Source organism: Neovison vison, chromosome 2, assembly GCF_020171115.1.
Source record: "Neovison vison isolate M4711 chromosome 2, ASM_NN_V1, whole genome shotgun sequence".
Taxonomy (NCBI): Eukaryota; Metazoa; Chordata; class Mammalia; order Carnivora; family Mustelidae; genus Neogale; species Neogale vison.
In genome coordinates this window covers 174,342,713-174,360,504 of record NC_058092.1, presented here as the reverse complement: position 1 = coordinate 174,360,504, position 17,792 = coordinate 174,342,713, and the positions used below count along the sequence as shown (strand labels likewise).

Below are 17,792 nucleotides of genomic sequence, written 5' to 3'. Positions count from 1 at the left end.
TTCTCCAGTTTTCTTCTTGTAGCTGATCTCTACTTTCACAGTGCTGTGGCCAAAAAAGATGCTTAATATTATTTCAATCTTAATTTATTGAATTTTGTTTTGGGGCTAATGTGATCTATCCTGGAGGATGTTCTGTGTGTACCTGAGAAGAAAATGTATTCTCTTATTTTAGGAAGAATGCTATGTATATATTTGTTAAGTCCATCTTGTCTAACATGTTGTTCGGTGTCAATGTTTCGTTTTTGATTTTCTGTCTGGATGATTTATCTGTTGATGTAAGTGGGGTGTTAAAATTCCCTACTATTATTGTATTACTGTCAATTTCTCCCATTCCAATTTTTAATATTTGTTTTTTATAGTTAGGTCCTCTTATGTTGGGTGCACAAATATGTACAATGTTTTATTCTATTTTTTGATTGATCTCTTTATCATTATGTAATTTTCTTCTTTGTCTCTTGTTATAACTTTGTTTTAAAGTCTATTTTGGGGGCGCCTGGGTGGCTCAGTGAGTTGGGCCGCTGCCTTCGGCTCGGGTCGTGATCTCAGGGTCCTGGGATCGAGTCCCGCGTCGGGCTCTCTGCTCAGCGGGGAGCCTGCTTCCTCCTCTCTCTCTGCCTGCCTCTCCATCTACTTGTGATCTCTCTCTATCAAATAAATAAAATCTTTAAAAAAAAAAGTCTATTTTGTCTAATATAAATATTGCTACTCCAGCTTTTTGTTTGTTTCCATTTGCATGGGATATATTTTTATCCCTTCATTTTCAGTCTGTATCTTAGATCTAAAGTGAGTAGCTTGCAGTCAGCATACAGATGGGTCTTTTTTTTTCTACCTTCCATTTGCCATTCAGCTACCCTATCTTCTGATTGGAATATTTAGTCCAGTTATATGTAAACTAGTTATTATTAGGTATGTATTTATTTCCATTCCGTTAATTGTTTTCTGCTTGTTTTTGTAGTTCTTCTCTGTTCTTTTCTCTTTATTCACCTAGTGATTTGATGACTTTCTATAGTGTTATGTGTAGATTCCTTTCTGTTTATTTTTTATGTATCTATTATAGGTTTTTGGTTTCTGCTTACCATGAATTTAATATATAATCATTACATACATAGTAGTCTATTTCGGGTGGTGATTGTTTAAGTCCAAATGCATTCTGAAACTGCCACATTTTTACTCCTCGAACACATTTTATGTTTTTGAGATCATATTTTACGCATTTGTATTTAATGAATCCCTTATATATAATTATTATAGATTTAGTTGATTTTACTACTTTTGTTTTTTACTACCCTCATACTTTTTTTTTACTTTTTTAAAATTTTTTTACTACCCTTATACTAGGTTTATAAGTGTTTGATACATTACCTTTTCTCTATGCTTGCCTTTACCATTCAGATTTTTTCTTCCAAATATTTTCTTATTTCTAGTTATGACCTTTTCTTCCTTTCTTTTTCTTTTCCTTTTTCTTTCCTTTCCATTTTTTTTTCTTTCTTTTCTTATCTGCTAGTTCAGGGGTGAATTAACTCCTTTAGTCTTGCTTGCTTGCTTGGGAAACTCTTTATTTCCTCTTCTATTCTGAATGGTAAACTTGTTGTAGAGAGTATCCTCAGTTGTAAGGTTTTTGTTTTGTTTTGTTTTGTTTCAGTACTTTGAACATGCTGTGCCATTTTCTTCTGGCCTAAAGTTTCTGCTGAAAAATCAGCTGAAAACTTTATGGAGGAAGGGTTTATTTATATGCAATGAATTACTTTCTTTTGCTGCTTTTCAGATTCTCATATTTTTAATTTTTGAAATTTTAATTTTAATGTGTTTTGGTGTGGATCTCTTTGGGTTCATCTTTTTTGGAACTCTCTGTACTTCCTGTACCTGGATGTCTGTAACTTTCCCCAGGTTAGGGAAATTTTCAATTGTTATTTCTTTAAAGAATTTTTCTGCCCCTTTCTCTCTCTTCTCATTCTGGGACTCCCATAATGAGGATGTTAGGATCCTTGATACTATTCCAAATGTCCCTTAAACCATCCTCATTTCTTTACATTCTTTCCTCTTTCTGCTCTTCAGTTTGAATGATTGCCACTACCCTGTCAGGTTACTAATCAGTTCTTCTTTATCCTCTAATCTGCTCTTTTTTCCCTCTAGTGTATTTTTTTGTTACTGTTATGGTCTTCAGGTCTGTGACTTCTGTTTGGTACTTTCTTATATTCTTTATCTCTTTGTTGAAGTTCTTGCCAGGCTCATCCATTTTTCTCCCAAGTTTGGTGAGTATCTTTATGACAATTGCTTTGAATTTTTTATCAGGTAGATTACTTATCTCCATTCTATTAAGTTGTTTTTCCTGGGGTTTTGACTAGTTCTTTTATTTGGAACATGGTCCTCTGTTTTTCCATTTTGATTGACTCTCTGTGTTTTTTCCTTTGTATTAGGGTAAACATCTATCTCTCCAAGTCTTCAAGTAGGGCCTTGTGTAAGAGATGACACTTATTTTTTAATTCTGCTCTAGTTATTTGTTGTCTCTAGAATCTTTGCATTTATCTAAACAGTCTCATTTATTCTTGGTAGGTCACAGTTGCTGAGGGTGTGCCAAGACTTGTCAATGTTCTAAAGAGAGAGCCGTCAGTCGGCACCTGGTTTCAGGTGATTAGAAGCCAGACTGTCAGGCAGCAACTTTTAAAGTTTATAAATATATATACTCCTATGAGGCTGCAGTTGTAAATCCTGTTGTCTTCCAGACAGGTCATCTGGTGTCTCCTGGGTGACAGGTGCAAAAATCAGAGCTTCAGATGAGTATATATGCTCCTTTCTGGGAGAGTATATATGCTGTTTTGAGGCCAAAGGAGAGCACAAAGAAGGTGTCCCTGTTTAGGTTCCTTGAGAACACCCCCTAGCCTCTAGATGTTTGGCAAACCTGAAACCTTTCCCTCATGCTGAAGGTCTAAAACAAGTAAAGAAGCCTTTTTAACAGAAAGACTAGGAGTGTCTTTCAGTTTGCTGTTTATATTACCCTGGGGGTGATAATAGTCTGCCAAGAACGGTCTCCAATTATTATAGTCCTATGGAATGCAGGAACATAATGTAATGATCTTATTGGCGAGAAGAGTAAGTGAGGTGATCAAGGAGTGAACCGGGAGCATGTGAACCGTGTGTCCCTGGCCTTTGTAAGGCAGTGGGAGAACACAAGAATGTGCCGGCAGGCCATAGCATGACAGTGGAAGACTGCAGGGCCAGGGTGTGCCTGTCAGCTATAGCAGGGCAGTGGGAGAGTACAGGGCTGGGGCACACTTGCCTGCTCTATGAAGTTAGAGAGAGAGTGCAGAAATGGCATGTGCTAGTGCCACTGCCCCCAGAGAGTTCTTATAGATTCCAGCCCCTCCAGTAGATGGTTTAAGATTAGTAAATGAACAAAAATACAAAAATTAGTAAATGAACAAAAATAAAGCTGGCGGCATCACGTTACCTGATTTCAAGCTTTATTACAAAGCTGTGATCACCAAGACAGCATGGTACTGGCATAAAAACAGACACATAGACCAGTGGAACAGAGTAGAGAGCCCAGATATGGACCCTCAACTCTATGGTCAATTAATCTTCGACAAAACAGGAAAAAATATACAGTGGAAAAAAGACAGTCTCTTAAATAAATGGTGCTGGGAAAACTGGACAGCTATATGTAGAAGAATGAAACTCGACCATTCTCTTACACCGTACACAAAGATCAACTCAAAATGGATAAAAGACCTCAACGTGAGACAGGAATCCATCAGAATCCTAGAGGAGAACATAGGCAGTAATCTCTTTGATATCAGCCACAGCAACTTCTTTCAAGATACGTCTCCAAAGGCAAAGGAAACAAAAGCGAAAATAAACTTTTGGGACTTCATCAAAATCAAAAGCTTCTGCATAGCAAAGGAAACAGTCAAAAAAACAAAGAGGCAACCCACGGAATGGGAGAAGATATTTGCAAATGACAGTACAGACAAAAGGTTGATATCCAGGATCTATAAAGAACTCCTCAAAATCAACACACACGAAACAGGCAAACACATCAAAAAATGGGCAGAAGATATGAACAGACACTTCTCCAATCAAGACATACAAATGGCTATCAGACACATGAAAAAATGTTCATCATCATTAGCCCTCAGGGAGATTCAAATTAAAACCACATTGAGATATCACCTTACACCAGTTAGAATGGCCAAAATTAACAAAACAGGAAACAGCATGTGTTGGAGAGGATGTGGAGAAAGGGGAACCCTCTTACACTGTTGGTGGGAATGCAAGTTGGTGCAGCCTCTTTGGAGAACAGTGTGGAGATTCCTCAAGAAATTAAAAATAGAGCTTCCCTATGACCCTGCAATTGCACTCCTGGGTATTTACCCCAAAGACACAGATGTCATGAAAAGAAGGGCCATCTGTACCCCAATGTTTATAGCAGCAATGGCCACGGTCGCCAAACTATGGAAAGAACCAAGATGCCCTTCAATGGATGAATGGATAAGGAAGATGTGGTCCATATACACTATGGAGTATTATGCCTCCATCAGAAAGGATGAATACCCAACTTCTGTAGCAACATGGACGGGACTGGAGGAGATTATGCTGAGTGAAGTAGGTCAAGCAGAGAGAGTCAATTATCATATGGTTTCACTTATTTGTGGAGCATAACAGATAGCATGGAGGACAAGGGGCGTTAGAGAGGAGAAGGGAATTTGGGTAAATTGGAAGGGGAGTTGAACCATGGGAGACTATGGACTCTGAAAAACAATCTGAGGGGTTTGAAGTGGCAGGGGGGTGGGAGGTTGGGGTACCAGGTGGTGGGTATTATAGAGGGCACGGCTTGCATGGAGCACTGGGTGTGGTGAAAAAATAATGAATACTGTTTTTCTAAAAATAAATAAATTGAAAAAAAAGATTAGTAAATGAATCTTCTTCACATATAGTATAGGCATTTTCAAACTGCTGCTCTTTTTTGTTTGTTTGATTTTGAAGGTTTATTATTCATTTTAGAGAGAGAGAGAGTATGTACAAGCAGGGGGAGGGGCAGAGGGAGAGAATCTCAAGCAGACTTCCTACTGAGTGTGGAGCCCAATGCAGAGCCAAAACCTAGAGTCATATGCTCAACCAACTGAGTCACCCAGGTGCCCCACAACCTGCTACTTTTTTGCTAGTCCCCAGGGTTACTCTGCATGTAAGCCAGTCATTTCTACACAGTCCCTTGAGTTTCCTGGATGTGTTTTTCAAGGTCAGACATTTTGGGGGCTTGTATTTCTATTGTGGGTCCCAAGGGTTGGGGTATCTCATGTAGGGCTTGAAGTTTGCTCCTAAGGGAGAAGTTTTTATTTGTGGAATCCCTCCTGATTGTGGATCACCATGCTAGAGGTGGGGTTTTTGGCAAGATTGTATGTCTGCTTCTCCTGTCCTTCTCAATATAGTCCTTTTATCCATTATTGTGAAATAGCCACTCAGCTAGTTTTCAGGGTGTTTTTTATTTGTTTGTTTGTTTTTCAGAGGGGATTGTTCTATATGTAACTGTAGATTTAGTGTGTCCATGGAAGTAGGTGAGTTCAGGATCTTCCTACATCTCCATCTTAGTCCACTCCATCTTACTGAATTAATTTTTTAGCAGAATATTTTTCAGAGCTTAAAGAAATTGAAACAGAAGTAGTTACTAAGAGTTAATGTATGGGTTACAACACAGAATAGATTTGTGGACTTTAGCCCTCAGGATATAATTGATGTTTTATAAAATATGATTTATGGGCTAATTTTCTTTAAACTCTGTCCTTTGGATAGTTTAAGTACTAATAGCTCCAATGAGAAACTATCGAAGTCCATTCCATGAATTGAAAATGAGACACATTGTAGTTTTAGAAAATCAATATCAAAGTTCTGAATTAAAATATGAGTTTCATTAGCAGTATTATTGTCATTTTTATATTTATTTACCAAGGTGAACATAACAAGGACATCAAAATAAGATAAAACTAAGTACAATACTCTCCCTTCCTAGGTTGAAATCATCTGGCTAAATGGAAATTTGGTTTGGGTTATTGTGTGTTGTGGTGGCATTGTCCTTGTTTAAGAAGTCTTGATAATATCAGAATAGGATCTGGATCCTGTAGTCAACACAGGGTCCCTAGAAGTGAATAGGTTTTTCTCTTACATTGAATTTCTCCACTGGGTAGTGTGGAAGGTAATGGCTGATCCCCTGGAGCAGAGGAGGCTGAACTGAGGTGTGTAATCCCTCAGTTGGACTTGGCTGCAAATCTTCCTGGACTATAAGCAATACAGGTCCCAAAGGAATTAGCTGAAAGTCCACTGTTTCTAGGGGTGGGTCAATTTGGTATTTTCTATAGCCATCACTTTTGGAAGAAGTCCAGCTTCTTTCAGCAAGAACATTCAGAGATCAGTAACAGCCATTCAGAAGGCAACACTGCCTTGCTTCTGAGCACTTCATAATTTATGTGTCCTGGTGTGGGTGTGTATGTGTGGTGAGACAGAGGAGGAGCGGCCCTCAAGGTGTGTCCAGGGCAGGAAGCTAATGAGGGTGTCAGAGGGCGAGGAGTAAGGGAAAAGCTATTGTTCCTGGGATAGGTGGAGCTAAGCAGGCAAACAAGGCAGCTTTTAGAGTAGGTCAAGTCCCCTGGGAATAGGGCTCTGTCTCTCAAGTATGGACCTTGGACTTCTGTATCTAAATGACACCCCCCATCCCCCCCATCCCCCTGCCCCGGGCCACAGAATTTGAATCTCTTGGGTGATACCTATGTGATACACATCTTTAACAAATCCCTTAGTGATTTGTAATCATTTTAAAGTTTCTGGGCCACAGCAACAGGACAGCTTGGATCTGGATACTCAGAAGGGCCTAAAAAGAGTCCAGGAAATAAAAACTAATATGCAATGGCAGTCCTTTTATAGGTTGGCTCCTGTACTACTCACTGTGCTAGGTATGGCAGTGAACAATGGAGGCATGGTTCCAGCCCTCTTGGAGCAAGAAAGATCCAATAAACAAGGGGGAAATGAATTAAATTACATATTATGGTGAGTGTTAGAAATAAATAAAATGCTAACAGAGAAATTGGGGGTGCAGCTTAGCTAAGGTAATCAAACCTGGCTCAAGAATTTGATAGAAATTTGACTGTGAAATGACTATAGCTAAAGCAGGCCTGGAGAGGTGGGGTCAGGAAGCAGGTGGAAAGAAAGGGGAGTATGTGTGAGGAGGGATTGAGAGGTAGGTCATGGAGGGAAATATACATGGAAAACATTAAAATCAGGGAAGAAGAATGGTAAGTAAAATGGGATATTCAGGGACCCAGTTGTATCCCCAACTTTGAGCAAATATCCAATTTGATCTTCATATCACCATAGAGAATTTATATACAGTTCTTAGATAAAAGGATGTGAAAGGGCCACTGAACCTCTTCACAAAAATTAAAAGTAAGCTTTCCCTATTCTGCAACTGGTGAATTGTAGGCGAAGGTACCTTAAAATAGCATTTAACCATCCAGCCTGTGTGGGTGTTCTCCATTCCAACCCAACTAAAGAGGGACCCAGTAATTGCATAGCAGAGAAAAGTGAGTAGAGTATTTTCTAAAACAAGTAGCATATTTTCCATTATGTAAAAGAGAAAAAAAATAGCTTTTAGAAAGCCACACCTAGGTTTCCTGGACTTCTCTTTGGTTTCATACATATGCAGATGGGAGAAGGGAAGGAGAGGTAGTCATTGTTCTTTAGGGCATCCATCAGCCTTTGTTTATTTTTTCCTGTAGATCCTAAAGATCCATTATGGAAACCTGGGATTGTAAATCTGCATTAGTGCTAGCAGGCTGGCTCTGAGGAGTGGGCTGGGGCAGCCTCATAGGGATTGCTGGTCCTAGTGAGAGAATGGTTGCATTGAGGTAGCACCAGGACACCAGGGATTTAAAGCCCTTAGTTTTCTGTAGGAGAAAATCATGTTCCTGCATTTAAGGTCACTGCGTCAGGCATGATCAGAGTTAAACGAGTGCTTACTCTCTCCTCAGGCTTGTGGTTTCTTTTTCCATCACCATATGACAGTAGAAACTTCACTCTTATTTGATTTGCTTGCTTTCTGGCTATCTCCCCACTACACTGGAAGCCCCACAAGAAAGGGGTAAAACCAGTCTCACCAGAGCCTAGTGCAGCTCTGTGTGCATTAAAAGTGGGCAGAGCCTAGTAGCTGTATGTGTGGTGTTACATCGGTGTAAGGGCATAATGTGCAGTGTGACATGTCCATGGGCCTTCTCAAGGGTTTGTCTATGGGGCTCAGCCCTGATGCGACAGGCTGAATGTCTTCTGTTGCTTACTGGAAGGACATATGACGGTGGCATAGATTGCTTACAGGTAAGGCCCCTACCCCCACCCTTGTCCTGGGTTTCCTGGTCAGCAGGAGAGGTATCCCTTTATAATGGGTCTGTAGACCCATCCTACACAGCATGTCCAAATCCCCACTCTCCATTCCTATATTGAGAAACATCTTCAGGTCATCTTCAGGTAATGGGTCAGTTTGGAGTGAGGAAGGTATGTAGTTGATGACAACTGGTCATAGAATGACCACCGAAAGGAAGACACCTCCATTCTGCTTTCTTGTCTTCAGTTATAGCAGCTTATTTTTTCCCTTCTGCTTGGAGGTGGTCTTACACCTTGAGACCTTCATCTTCTCTCTCTTGTTTCATTTGCCACTTGCTTTCTTCTCCGTTCCTTTAGCCTTACTCTTATCTCTTATCTCAGAGAGGAATAAACCAGCCATGCAGATGGATCGTCTTTGACAAACCTCCTGTCTTGTTTTTGCTTCGGTCTGAGTACAAGGGAGGGACAGCTGGAAGAGTAAGATGGACAACAACCCAATTACTACTTCTAGCCATAACTGGGTCTCAGCGTTATCCCTCACTCCCTGTGGGAGTTCAGAGGCCTCTGAATGTGAGCTGACATACTCCTATGCATTGAAATTATTTGCTCTTTATTTGTGTTGCATGTACACTTGGTTCAGTTCCAGAAACACTAAGCGTCCCCATTGTGCCATACTCTGTGCACCATCCTCAGTGTAGGTGCACGTTTGTTTTCCATTCCATTACAGTTGGAAAGGGATTTAGAAGTCATCTAGTCCCAGACCCTTTATAGGCAGATGCAGAGAGTGGGGCCCTAGAAGATAAAGTGATGAGTCAAGGCCTCAGAGTTGGTGTAGCATTTGGCCTCACACATGACCAGAGCTCTGCCCAGCGGCCTCTGGGGTGTGGAGATCATTTGTAATAAACCCAGTGTTCCAGTTCCATGTATATACACACAATTTAGTCCATAATGTAACTCTTGGGTATTGTGAATAATATTGCTATGAATAAGGGTGCACAAATATCTGTTTGAGTCCCTGCTCTCAATTCTTTCAGGGTATATAAGCAGTAGCAGAATTACTGGATCATATGGTTGTTCTATTTTTAAGTTTTTTTTTTTTTTTTTGAGGAAATGCCGTACTGTTTTCTATAGCACCTGTACCATTTTACATTCTCATGTCATCATTTCTTAATTTTCAAAATAGTTTTGCTCTTTTTTGAAAGGTCACTCTCCAAGGTCTGCCAGTAGGAAGTTTGTCTGGAATTTTGTTTGTTTGTTTGTTTGTCTCCCAGATGCCTAGAACTCTTTTCAGAAACTTGGTGTCCTTGCTTCTGTGTAGCTCCTGTCAGTAACCTCAGGTTCTTACTTTCACACTCAAATGCTGGGAGAACATCCCAGAAAGGAGGAGGGAGCAATAAAAAGGTGACCCGATCTTAGGCAGATGCCTAATCTGAACTGTGGGCCCTCAGTCAGCAGCCCCTGAGCACAGAGGAGGTTTGTGCCTTCATCTCTGAGCATGGCAGAGGAGGTATCTGGAGCCCATTTAGTAGGGAACAACTTTGAAAACACTGCTGTGGGCTTGTATTTATTTACATCAACAGCATGGAAGAGGGTATGTGTGTAGGAATAGGTATTGTGGGGGCGGAGGGGCCCAGTGTGAAGAGATGCCGGAGGTAGGCACTTAGGTGAGGTAAGGCGTGAGGGTATACATGTGGGTAGGGCTGTGTGTGTACCAAATAGATGTGAGAGTGGGAGCTGAGTATCAGGGCGTATATATGGTGTGCGTATGGTGGGGTGTCTCTGTGTGTATGTGTGTAGTAGGGGATAAAAAAAGGTGAGTGTGAAGAGTAGGAATGAGAGTATATATGGGGTTATTTGGAGGTTAAGTGTATGTGCAAGTAGTGTGAAGGTATGGGGTTGGCATGAGGGTGTGGAGAACAGGGGGTGAAGGTAGGGTAGGGTATAAGGGTATGCACGGGATAGGGATGGGGGTGAGTAGTGGGGGAGCTGAGAGGGAGCAGGAGTATGTAGATGTGTGGGGAATAGGGGATGCGGAGGGTAGGGTGTGATCGAGTATGTGTGTACTGGAGGGTCATAATAGGCACAGGATCAAGTCTCCACTCCAGGCGGCCACCCCTGCCAGCAGCTCTGTGGGTGGAGGAGCTGCTGAGGCCTGCAGAGCTTTCCTGTTGCAGGGGAGTGGCACCCCGCCAAGGCCTCAGGCGTGACTCACTTTCACCTGGTCAGGGGAATTAATTTGCTGGGCATCTGCATCATGGCAGGATACGTGCGTCAGTCTGCATGACTCTGTTCTTATTAAGAACCTTGGGAGAAATTTAAACTGAGAAATGAAGGGGGTGGGGAGAGGGTTGTTCTGGGAGTTGAGAAATTGCTTCTCCCTCAGTGACCAAGGCCCTCTCCCCTGCTTCCTCCACCCTGCTTTCGATATACGCATCTATAGCCATCCCATGTGAGGGAAGCAAGTTCAGAAGACACACATGAGTGCATGCATATACCCTCCCAGACACAGATGTAGATCAGGGAGCCCAGAAGCACCTCCCAGATGCCAGGCGGCCTCTGCAGCAGTAACTCTTTATGCACTGCGGTCTGCTGCAGTCTTCGTAGTTAAGGGATGCTGGCTTTTATGAATGGTAGCCTGGGAGGGGCCTAATGTCACTTGCTCCTGATGTCAGCACAATGAATGAAACACTTGAAAAGCGTAAAGCCCCAAGCACTCAGGGAAGCAGATAGCATCTCAGATTGGCTCCTTCTGGTGCAGCGTCTCCTGCTGACGAAATCACCAGTCCCGTGTGTGACACATAAAGCCATATACGTTAGGATTGAAATGAGGCAGAAACTGAGGCTGCATGTGAAATAAGGTGTATCTGATTCTGGCACAATCAGCTCTACCTGAAGCAGCTGGAGCTGAGATCTTCCCCCTGCCAGGCGCTGGAGGAAGGTGCTCTGCGGAGCTACGGACTCACTGTTGTGTATTAGGCAGTTACTTAGCTAGCCCGATGTTCTGCTTTTGCTGGCAGAATTCCTTGCTGAAGCTCCAAGCCCTGGAAACTGATCTGTGCTCTGCATTTTTGGCAAACCAGGAAGAAGCTGCTCAGGTGCATGGACTCAAGGACCCAACCCCAGTGTCGACCCAGAGTGTGCCTGTGGAAGGCGCAGATGCTGCAGGTAAGAGGCTGGGCTGGGGACAGTTCTTCACGTGTACTGTCAGGATAGTTCAGCTTCTTGCTGCTTTGCTAAACCTGGCCTCCTATGGGGAAACCATGTCTGGTGCAACAGAAAAGCTGAAGAGGTGCTTGAGTTGTAGTGGGGGAGCTGAGAGGGAGCAGGAGGCATTACGGTGTGTGCTGGTATAGAGTATGCTCTCCAGCTGGGGCCAAGCGTCAGACTTAAGCGTAAATAGGAGTCAGGTGAAAAACACTCACCACAACTCCTGGTCCTAATGAATTCCTACTTGGTTTTCTGTGACAAGCAAGTGGTGTACTTATTTTCTATCACTGGATGTAGATAATCTGTACTGTCTTGATACTGATAGTATTTTTGAGGTATTCGGTGATAGGAGAGTTTTAACATGACTACTTGCTTTCTTCTATTACCTGCTTGTAAGATGATTCAACATAGGCAAAGAGGAGGTGAGTGGTGTAACTCTTTCTGATCCTATGTTGTCTTTTTCTGTCTCAATTTTTTTCTGCATTAATTTCTATGTTGAAAAGTCTCAGAATTGATTTCCATTTGTCTGATAGTTTCTCTGGTTTTAACCCCAGAGATGGCAGATTGGCTAGTGAGCAGTAAGGCAAATTAATGCTTCCAGAAAGACAGTTAGGAAAGAAACACTAATTTATATAAGTAGAAATGAGAGCACAGCTTATCTTTTATAACCCAGATGGGTAAGAGGTTTATAGACTGGTTTCTGGATGGCTGATAAAAATAGGATTAGGTGAACTTGCTTCATGAGATGTCCTTTATCTCCAGGAACTGAAAGAAGAGATTTAAAAAGGTAATGTATTTCAATGTCATTATTAATAGCTCATTGAAGACATTACTGCTTAAAACAGATCCATATGGTCTAAGTAGGTAAAAACATCATCCCAGTGTTTATTAAGTATGTTAATTAATAATTAAGTATATTAATAATAGTGGCTAATAGTAGCTACTCTTAGTAGCTTTATTACTACTGAAGATTTTTGTGCTCCAGGCACTAAGTCCTTTATATATTTTATATTAAATCCTTAACCTAATCTGAGAAGGACACTGAGGCCTAGTGTAAGCTGGTAAGTGGTAAATTATTTCCCCATGGATTCAGGTGGCTAGTTGGCTGTCCTTATTTTCTGATGAGCTCCCCTTGCTCTGCTAGCCATCCATTGTGTTTTGATGAAAGGCAATAAAAGGGGGCAGGACCCAATGTCAATCCAATTAGAGTTTTAAGTCAGATTATTAGACACAATTTTCTTCTTCTACCAACCCCAACAAACACATATAAACACATAACAAAGTCTTAAGCCAGATGCAAATTCACCTTTGAGTTGTCTGATGTTTTGTATAGCTACCCAAGTATCTGGCAAAAAGTAATAAAATATTTATATGATATATATATATATATATATATAATCTTTTCTATTTTAAATGACTTTTTTTTGTGTGTATGTGTCATAATCTCCAATGGTCAGGAGTAGTTTTGCATTTTCTCATTCTAGATGGACAGGATTTTGAACAAGCTTACTAACACTCCTTGTATAATGGAAATACATGCCAAATTTATGTAGAAATTGCCCATACCAAAGGAGCAATCCATACATGTCAAGTGTCAAATGGCAGAAATGGACAGAAGGTTCCTTACAAAGGATGCTGAATTTCCAAAATGTAGGTGAGTCTGAGGTGTCCCAGAGCCCTTCCAAGAGAGTCTATGAAGATGAAAGGTTTTTATTCTGTGTGTGTGTGTCCACACACTAGTCAAGAATATTTCTGGCAAGTCTGGCAAGTTTTCAAAGATAAAATCCATAAAATCTTGATGTTTTTCACCTTCGTAGAGCTTATGAATAAGGAGTCTCATGTAGCCAAAATGACTGCATAAGAGTGAAGAAGCTTCAACTCCTATACTGGACCCTGTAGTACTTTGACACATATCTTCTCTAATTTTCCAATAACCCTTTGACACAATCTCGAAACCACTTGCCAGATGTTTTCAGGGCTCTAAAACGTCTCTGCATTTGGCAGGGTTATTGCCAATGTAGCAAACATTTGGAATAGTTTTTCACAGATTAGTTTATGGGATCATTGGTTCTCATTGGCTTCCCAAATGAGTGTTTATAGGAAGGATGTGTATATATATATATATATATATACACACACACACATACATATATATATATATATATATATATATACATATATATTTTACATTTATTTAATTAATTTTTTTAGTAATATATTTTCTAATCCATGTGTCATTCAGAAAGAAGAAATATTTGCTCATCTTAAAGGCTCAGGGACTGTGAAAGGATTTCTAGAGTGATCTTTCACCACCTTGAAACTAATTTTTATGTGTATAAAAATCTATGTTGAGAGTATGATCACATAAGATTAGTATAAATGACTATAAATCTATAAAGGATCATATAACTTAAAATTTTCTTCTTCCCAAGCCTAGCATCTAGCCCTGAACCTTACATATATTTATCTATTCAATTAGTAATTGTTGATGTCAGTAATTGGTATAACAAAGACAAAGCCCAACAGGTGATTTTTACAGAAATATCTGGATATGATATGCTACCAATTAACTATTAAAGGCAAACATTTATAAATATAAATTGATCTGACTTAAATAGATTTCAAGTTTACTTTAGACTCAATTAGGGCATGACAAGTAAAGTGTGTAGGCATTTGAAATGGTCTCTTGAGAGCAACGTGTGGGTTTTAACTTGGATTTATAGGTTACAAAGGTCAGTCCTTCCTAGTAAAATATCTGAAAAGCATCTCCAGTCTGGAAATGCAATTATAAACTGCCCTTGCAGCAGAAACACATTTCATGGCACCCCTGGAGGAGCACTGGGTTCTGAATATTGTTGGTGAGCCTTCCTACACGTGATAATTACCAAGAAGCTTTTCACATATGGGGATTCTTAGTCCTCATCACAGGACAGTCTGAGGTGGAAGTCCTGTGATCTTTATATTTCATCAACACTCCCAAATAGTGGGAACCATTATTAAGTATCTTGAATTAGGAGGGAGAAGGTCAGGTTCTCTTTGATTCTGCTTCACCTCAATTTCCTGGACGACTTGGACTTATAACTCAGGGTCTGTGACCAGTAAGCTCAGTCCATTTACTTTAGGAAGAGAAAGGTGCTCAAACACCCAAGTCCTCAGGCTAGAAATGTGTGGGGTGGGGACATGGACCAGGGGTAGGGCAGATTTGGGGGATATAGAGACCCTTAGAAAAAAGTGATAGAGAAGAAAGCATCTGCAAGAGGACTTTTAGACTATACGTGGGGTTATCAGTTGTCATGGTTTGCCCAGGAATGTCTAAGTTTTAGCATTGAAAGTCCCACATGCTGGGCAATTCTCAGTCCCAGGCAATCTGGGATAGCTGGTAACCCTACCTGTAGGTTGCAAATTGCATATTTTGAGATGGAAACCCCCTCCACACTGAGGCTCAAAATCCCTCTGCCTGTATCAATAGCCTCTTAAAGCCGAAGCAAATCCTTCCTCTGTGGCATTAGTAAGGATCTGTTCTGGTGTTGTTGAATAGAAAATGGAATGAACATTGTCTTTTCAACTGCTTGTCATTTTCAGAGTGTGCAGAAGGACTGTTTGTTCTACATGACTAAGCATAGTAACCCCTGTTCTGTCTGAACATGGGTGATTGATGGTATGGAGTTTGTAGCAAAAGCTGTTACCAGAGATAACTGAAGACTTATTACTAGAAATAATAAACCATAGCAGTTTCTAACCAATTCTTTTGTTGTAAAATCTTGGTTTTCAAACTTTTATTTGGGTAAGACCTTTGTTCCTAATGTTGATCATTAGTGAGAGCTAATGCGTATAACTATTTATAGGATATAATCATTCCCATAAGGAATTCTGCATGGTGTGTAGGTCACTTTCTTATGTCCAAATTAAGATGGGGCAGAGTTAAAGAGAACCTGAAATTCTCTTATATTTTAAGACACTGTCGACTTGACCAGATGTTACCAATTACTTGGGAGGACTTATTAAACTTATAGGTAGATGTCTTGGGCTCTCCACCCTAAAATGCAAAATTAAAATGTAGAGATAAGGCCTGGAAATTCCTATGTTTGAAAAGCTACCCTGGTAATTCTGGGGGTACAGAGAGATTCAGGAACACTTTCTGGAACACAGTGCTCTACTGTTTCTCTAGGGGGCAAGAAATGTCCACCTCCTCCTGCAGGCGGAGTTTATAACTGGCCTTCTGGAACATGGGGCATCTCATGTGTCTGCTAGGTGTGTTATCCACCCAACTTGATGTTTTATCCTATCTGGCAGTGACCCCACACAGTGTTTGAAAGTTAGTAAGAAGGGATCTCCATTATTTCAACCTTTTAAGTGCACATAATTCCAAATATAATTTAGAAACTTTGTTCTTTATGGATCTATGTGTATGTGTGTATGGTATTTCTAAATCCTAACAGAAACTTTTTTATATTTTTGGTATTTTATACCTGTTGCTTTAACTAAGAAATGGCTACCACCATAGAAAGTAGTACTTCATCTTTTTGTCCTAAATTAGTTCCTTTAAAGCAGTGGCTTTCAGCCAGGGTTGATTTTTTTTTGCATCCACCTGCCCACTTCACCCCCAGGCATGGGGATATTTGGCAATATCGAGGGACATTTTTGGTGTCACAGCTGGAAGATAAGTGCTACATCTAATGAGATAGAGACCACGGTTGCTGCTGAACATCCTACAGTGAACAGGAACCCTCTGTGCCCACCCCTACTTCCCCAAAAAAGAATGATCTGGTCCAAGATTTCAATAGGGCCAAGGTTTTAGAAACCTTCCTTTAAAAGATTTTAAATGCATAATTTCATCATTAGCTAATAATCACATTTTCATTTGTGTCAGACATTGTTAGCTGCATCTTCCTCTTTTATCTTCACAACCTCATGAGGTAGGTGCCATTATTATGGCCAGATGAAAGATGAAGAAATAAGCTTGGAGATTTAGTATAACTTGCTGAAGGTCCCACAGCTACTGAATGGTAGATGTTGGTAAGAAACAGGAGGAGAGGAAGGGTTTTTCCAGTCAGACTCCAAACTTTAGTCCTTCACACTATGTTATTTCCTATCCAGTCTAAATATTAAGTCCCATAGTTCTGATATTCTAGAATTTGAAATTAAGCCCCTACTCTATGTATATACTCTCTGCTAATGTGTTTTTTTTTTAAGATTTTATTTATTTATTTGAGAGAGAGAGAGTGTGTGAGAGGAGAAGTCAGAGGGAAAAGCAGACTCCCTGCTGAGCAGGGAGCCCGATGCGGGACTTCAGGATCATGATCTGAGCTAAAGGCAGTTGCTTAACCAACTGAGCCACCCAGGCGCCCCTCTGCTAATGTGTTTTGAAAGTAATGTTTTGTCACCCTGAAGGGACCTAGATTTGTAGTTGATTAACCCGTTATAACCTCTCCTTTCATAGTCATTTCAGCTCCTGTGATCTAAACCATCTCTAGAACACTTTGTGTTTCTTGATATGCATTTACCTGACCTTCATAGCAGATTCCAGATGGAGTCAAATAGAATTTTATTTATAAATATAATACTCCTAGGAGAAACTGGCAAAGTGCCCAAGGGATCCCTCTATTATTTCTTATGTATGAAACTATGATGATCTCAGTAAAAAAAAATGAATACCTAAAAATATAAAAATCATGGGCATGAGGGTGTTTTATTAATTACAAAATATTATGCATGTTGGATTATTTTCTGAACTCTTCCTAGAGATCCCTACTCTGTTCTTGGCTTTTATATTATAGCACTATTCCATTAGAGCTCCAAAATTCCCATTCCATACCAAACTGATACGTTAGTGCTTATTAAGAAAACACAGATCGGGGGCGCCTGGGTGGCTCAGTGGGTTAAGCCGCTGCCTTCGGCTCGGGTCATGATCTCAGGGTCCTGGGATCGAGTCCCGCATTGGGCTCCCTGCTCAGCAGGGAGCCTGCTTCCTCCTCTCTCTCTGCCTGCCTCTCTGCCTGCTTGTGATCTCTCTCTGTCAAATAAATAAATAAAATCTTAAAAAAAAAAAAAAAGAAAACACAGATCGTTTTCTCCAGCTGGATTGCCTCCTGTCCACATTGAAGGTCATCTGTTGCTATTGAGCCTCCTCATGACTTTTGAGTTGCTTCTGCGGTTGCTTAATATTTTATTCTTTGGAAAATGGGAATATCATCTGCAAACTCAGACTCAAGACTCTATTTCCT

The 17,792-nt window shown here is 40.5% G+C and overlaps 1 protein-coding gene across 5 annotated transcripts in view; it reads left to right on the top strand.

Annotated features, from left to right (window-relative positions):
• The window catches only part of FAM13C (family with sequence similarity 13 member C), a 143,939-nt gene that overhangs the window by 93,798 nt on the left and 32,349 nt on the right, over positions 1 to 17,792 (top strand). For all 5 annotated transcript variants that reach the window (XM_044239543.1, XM_044239540.1, XM_044239539.1 and 2 more), the window contains one exon: positions 11,442 to 11,526. In XM_044239543.1, the coding sequence (XP_044095478.1) occupies positions 11,442 to 11,526 (85 nt within the window). The remainder of the gene's footprint in view (positions 1 to 11,441; positions 11,527 to 17,792) is intronic.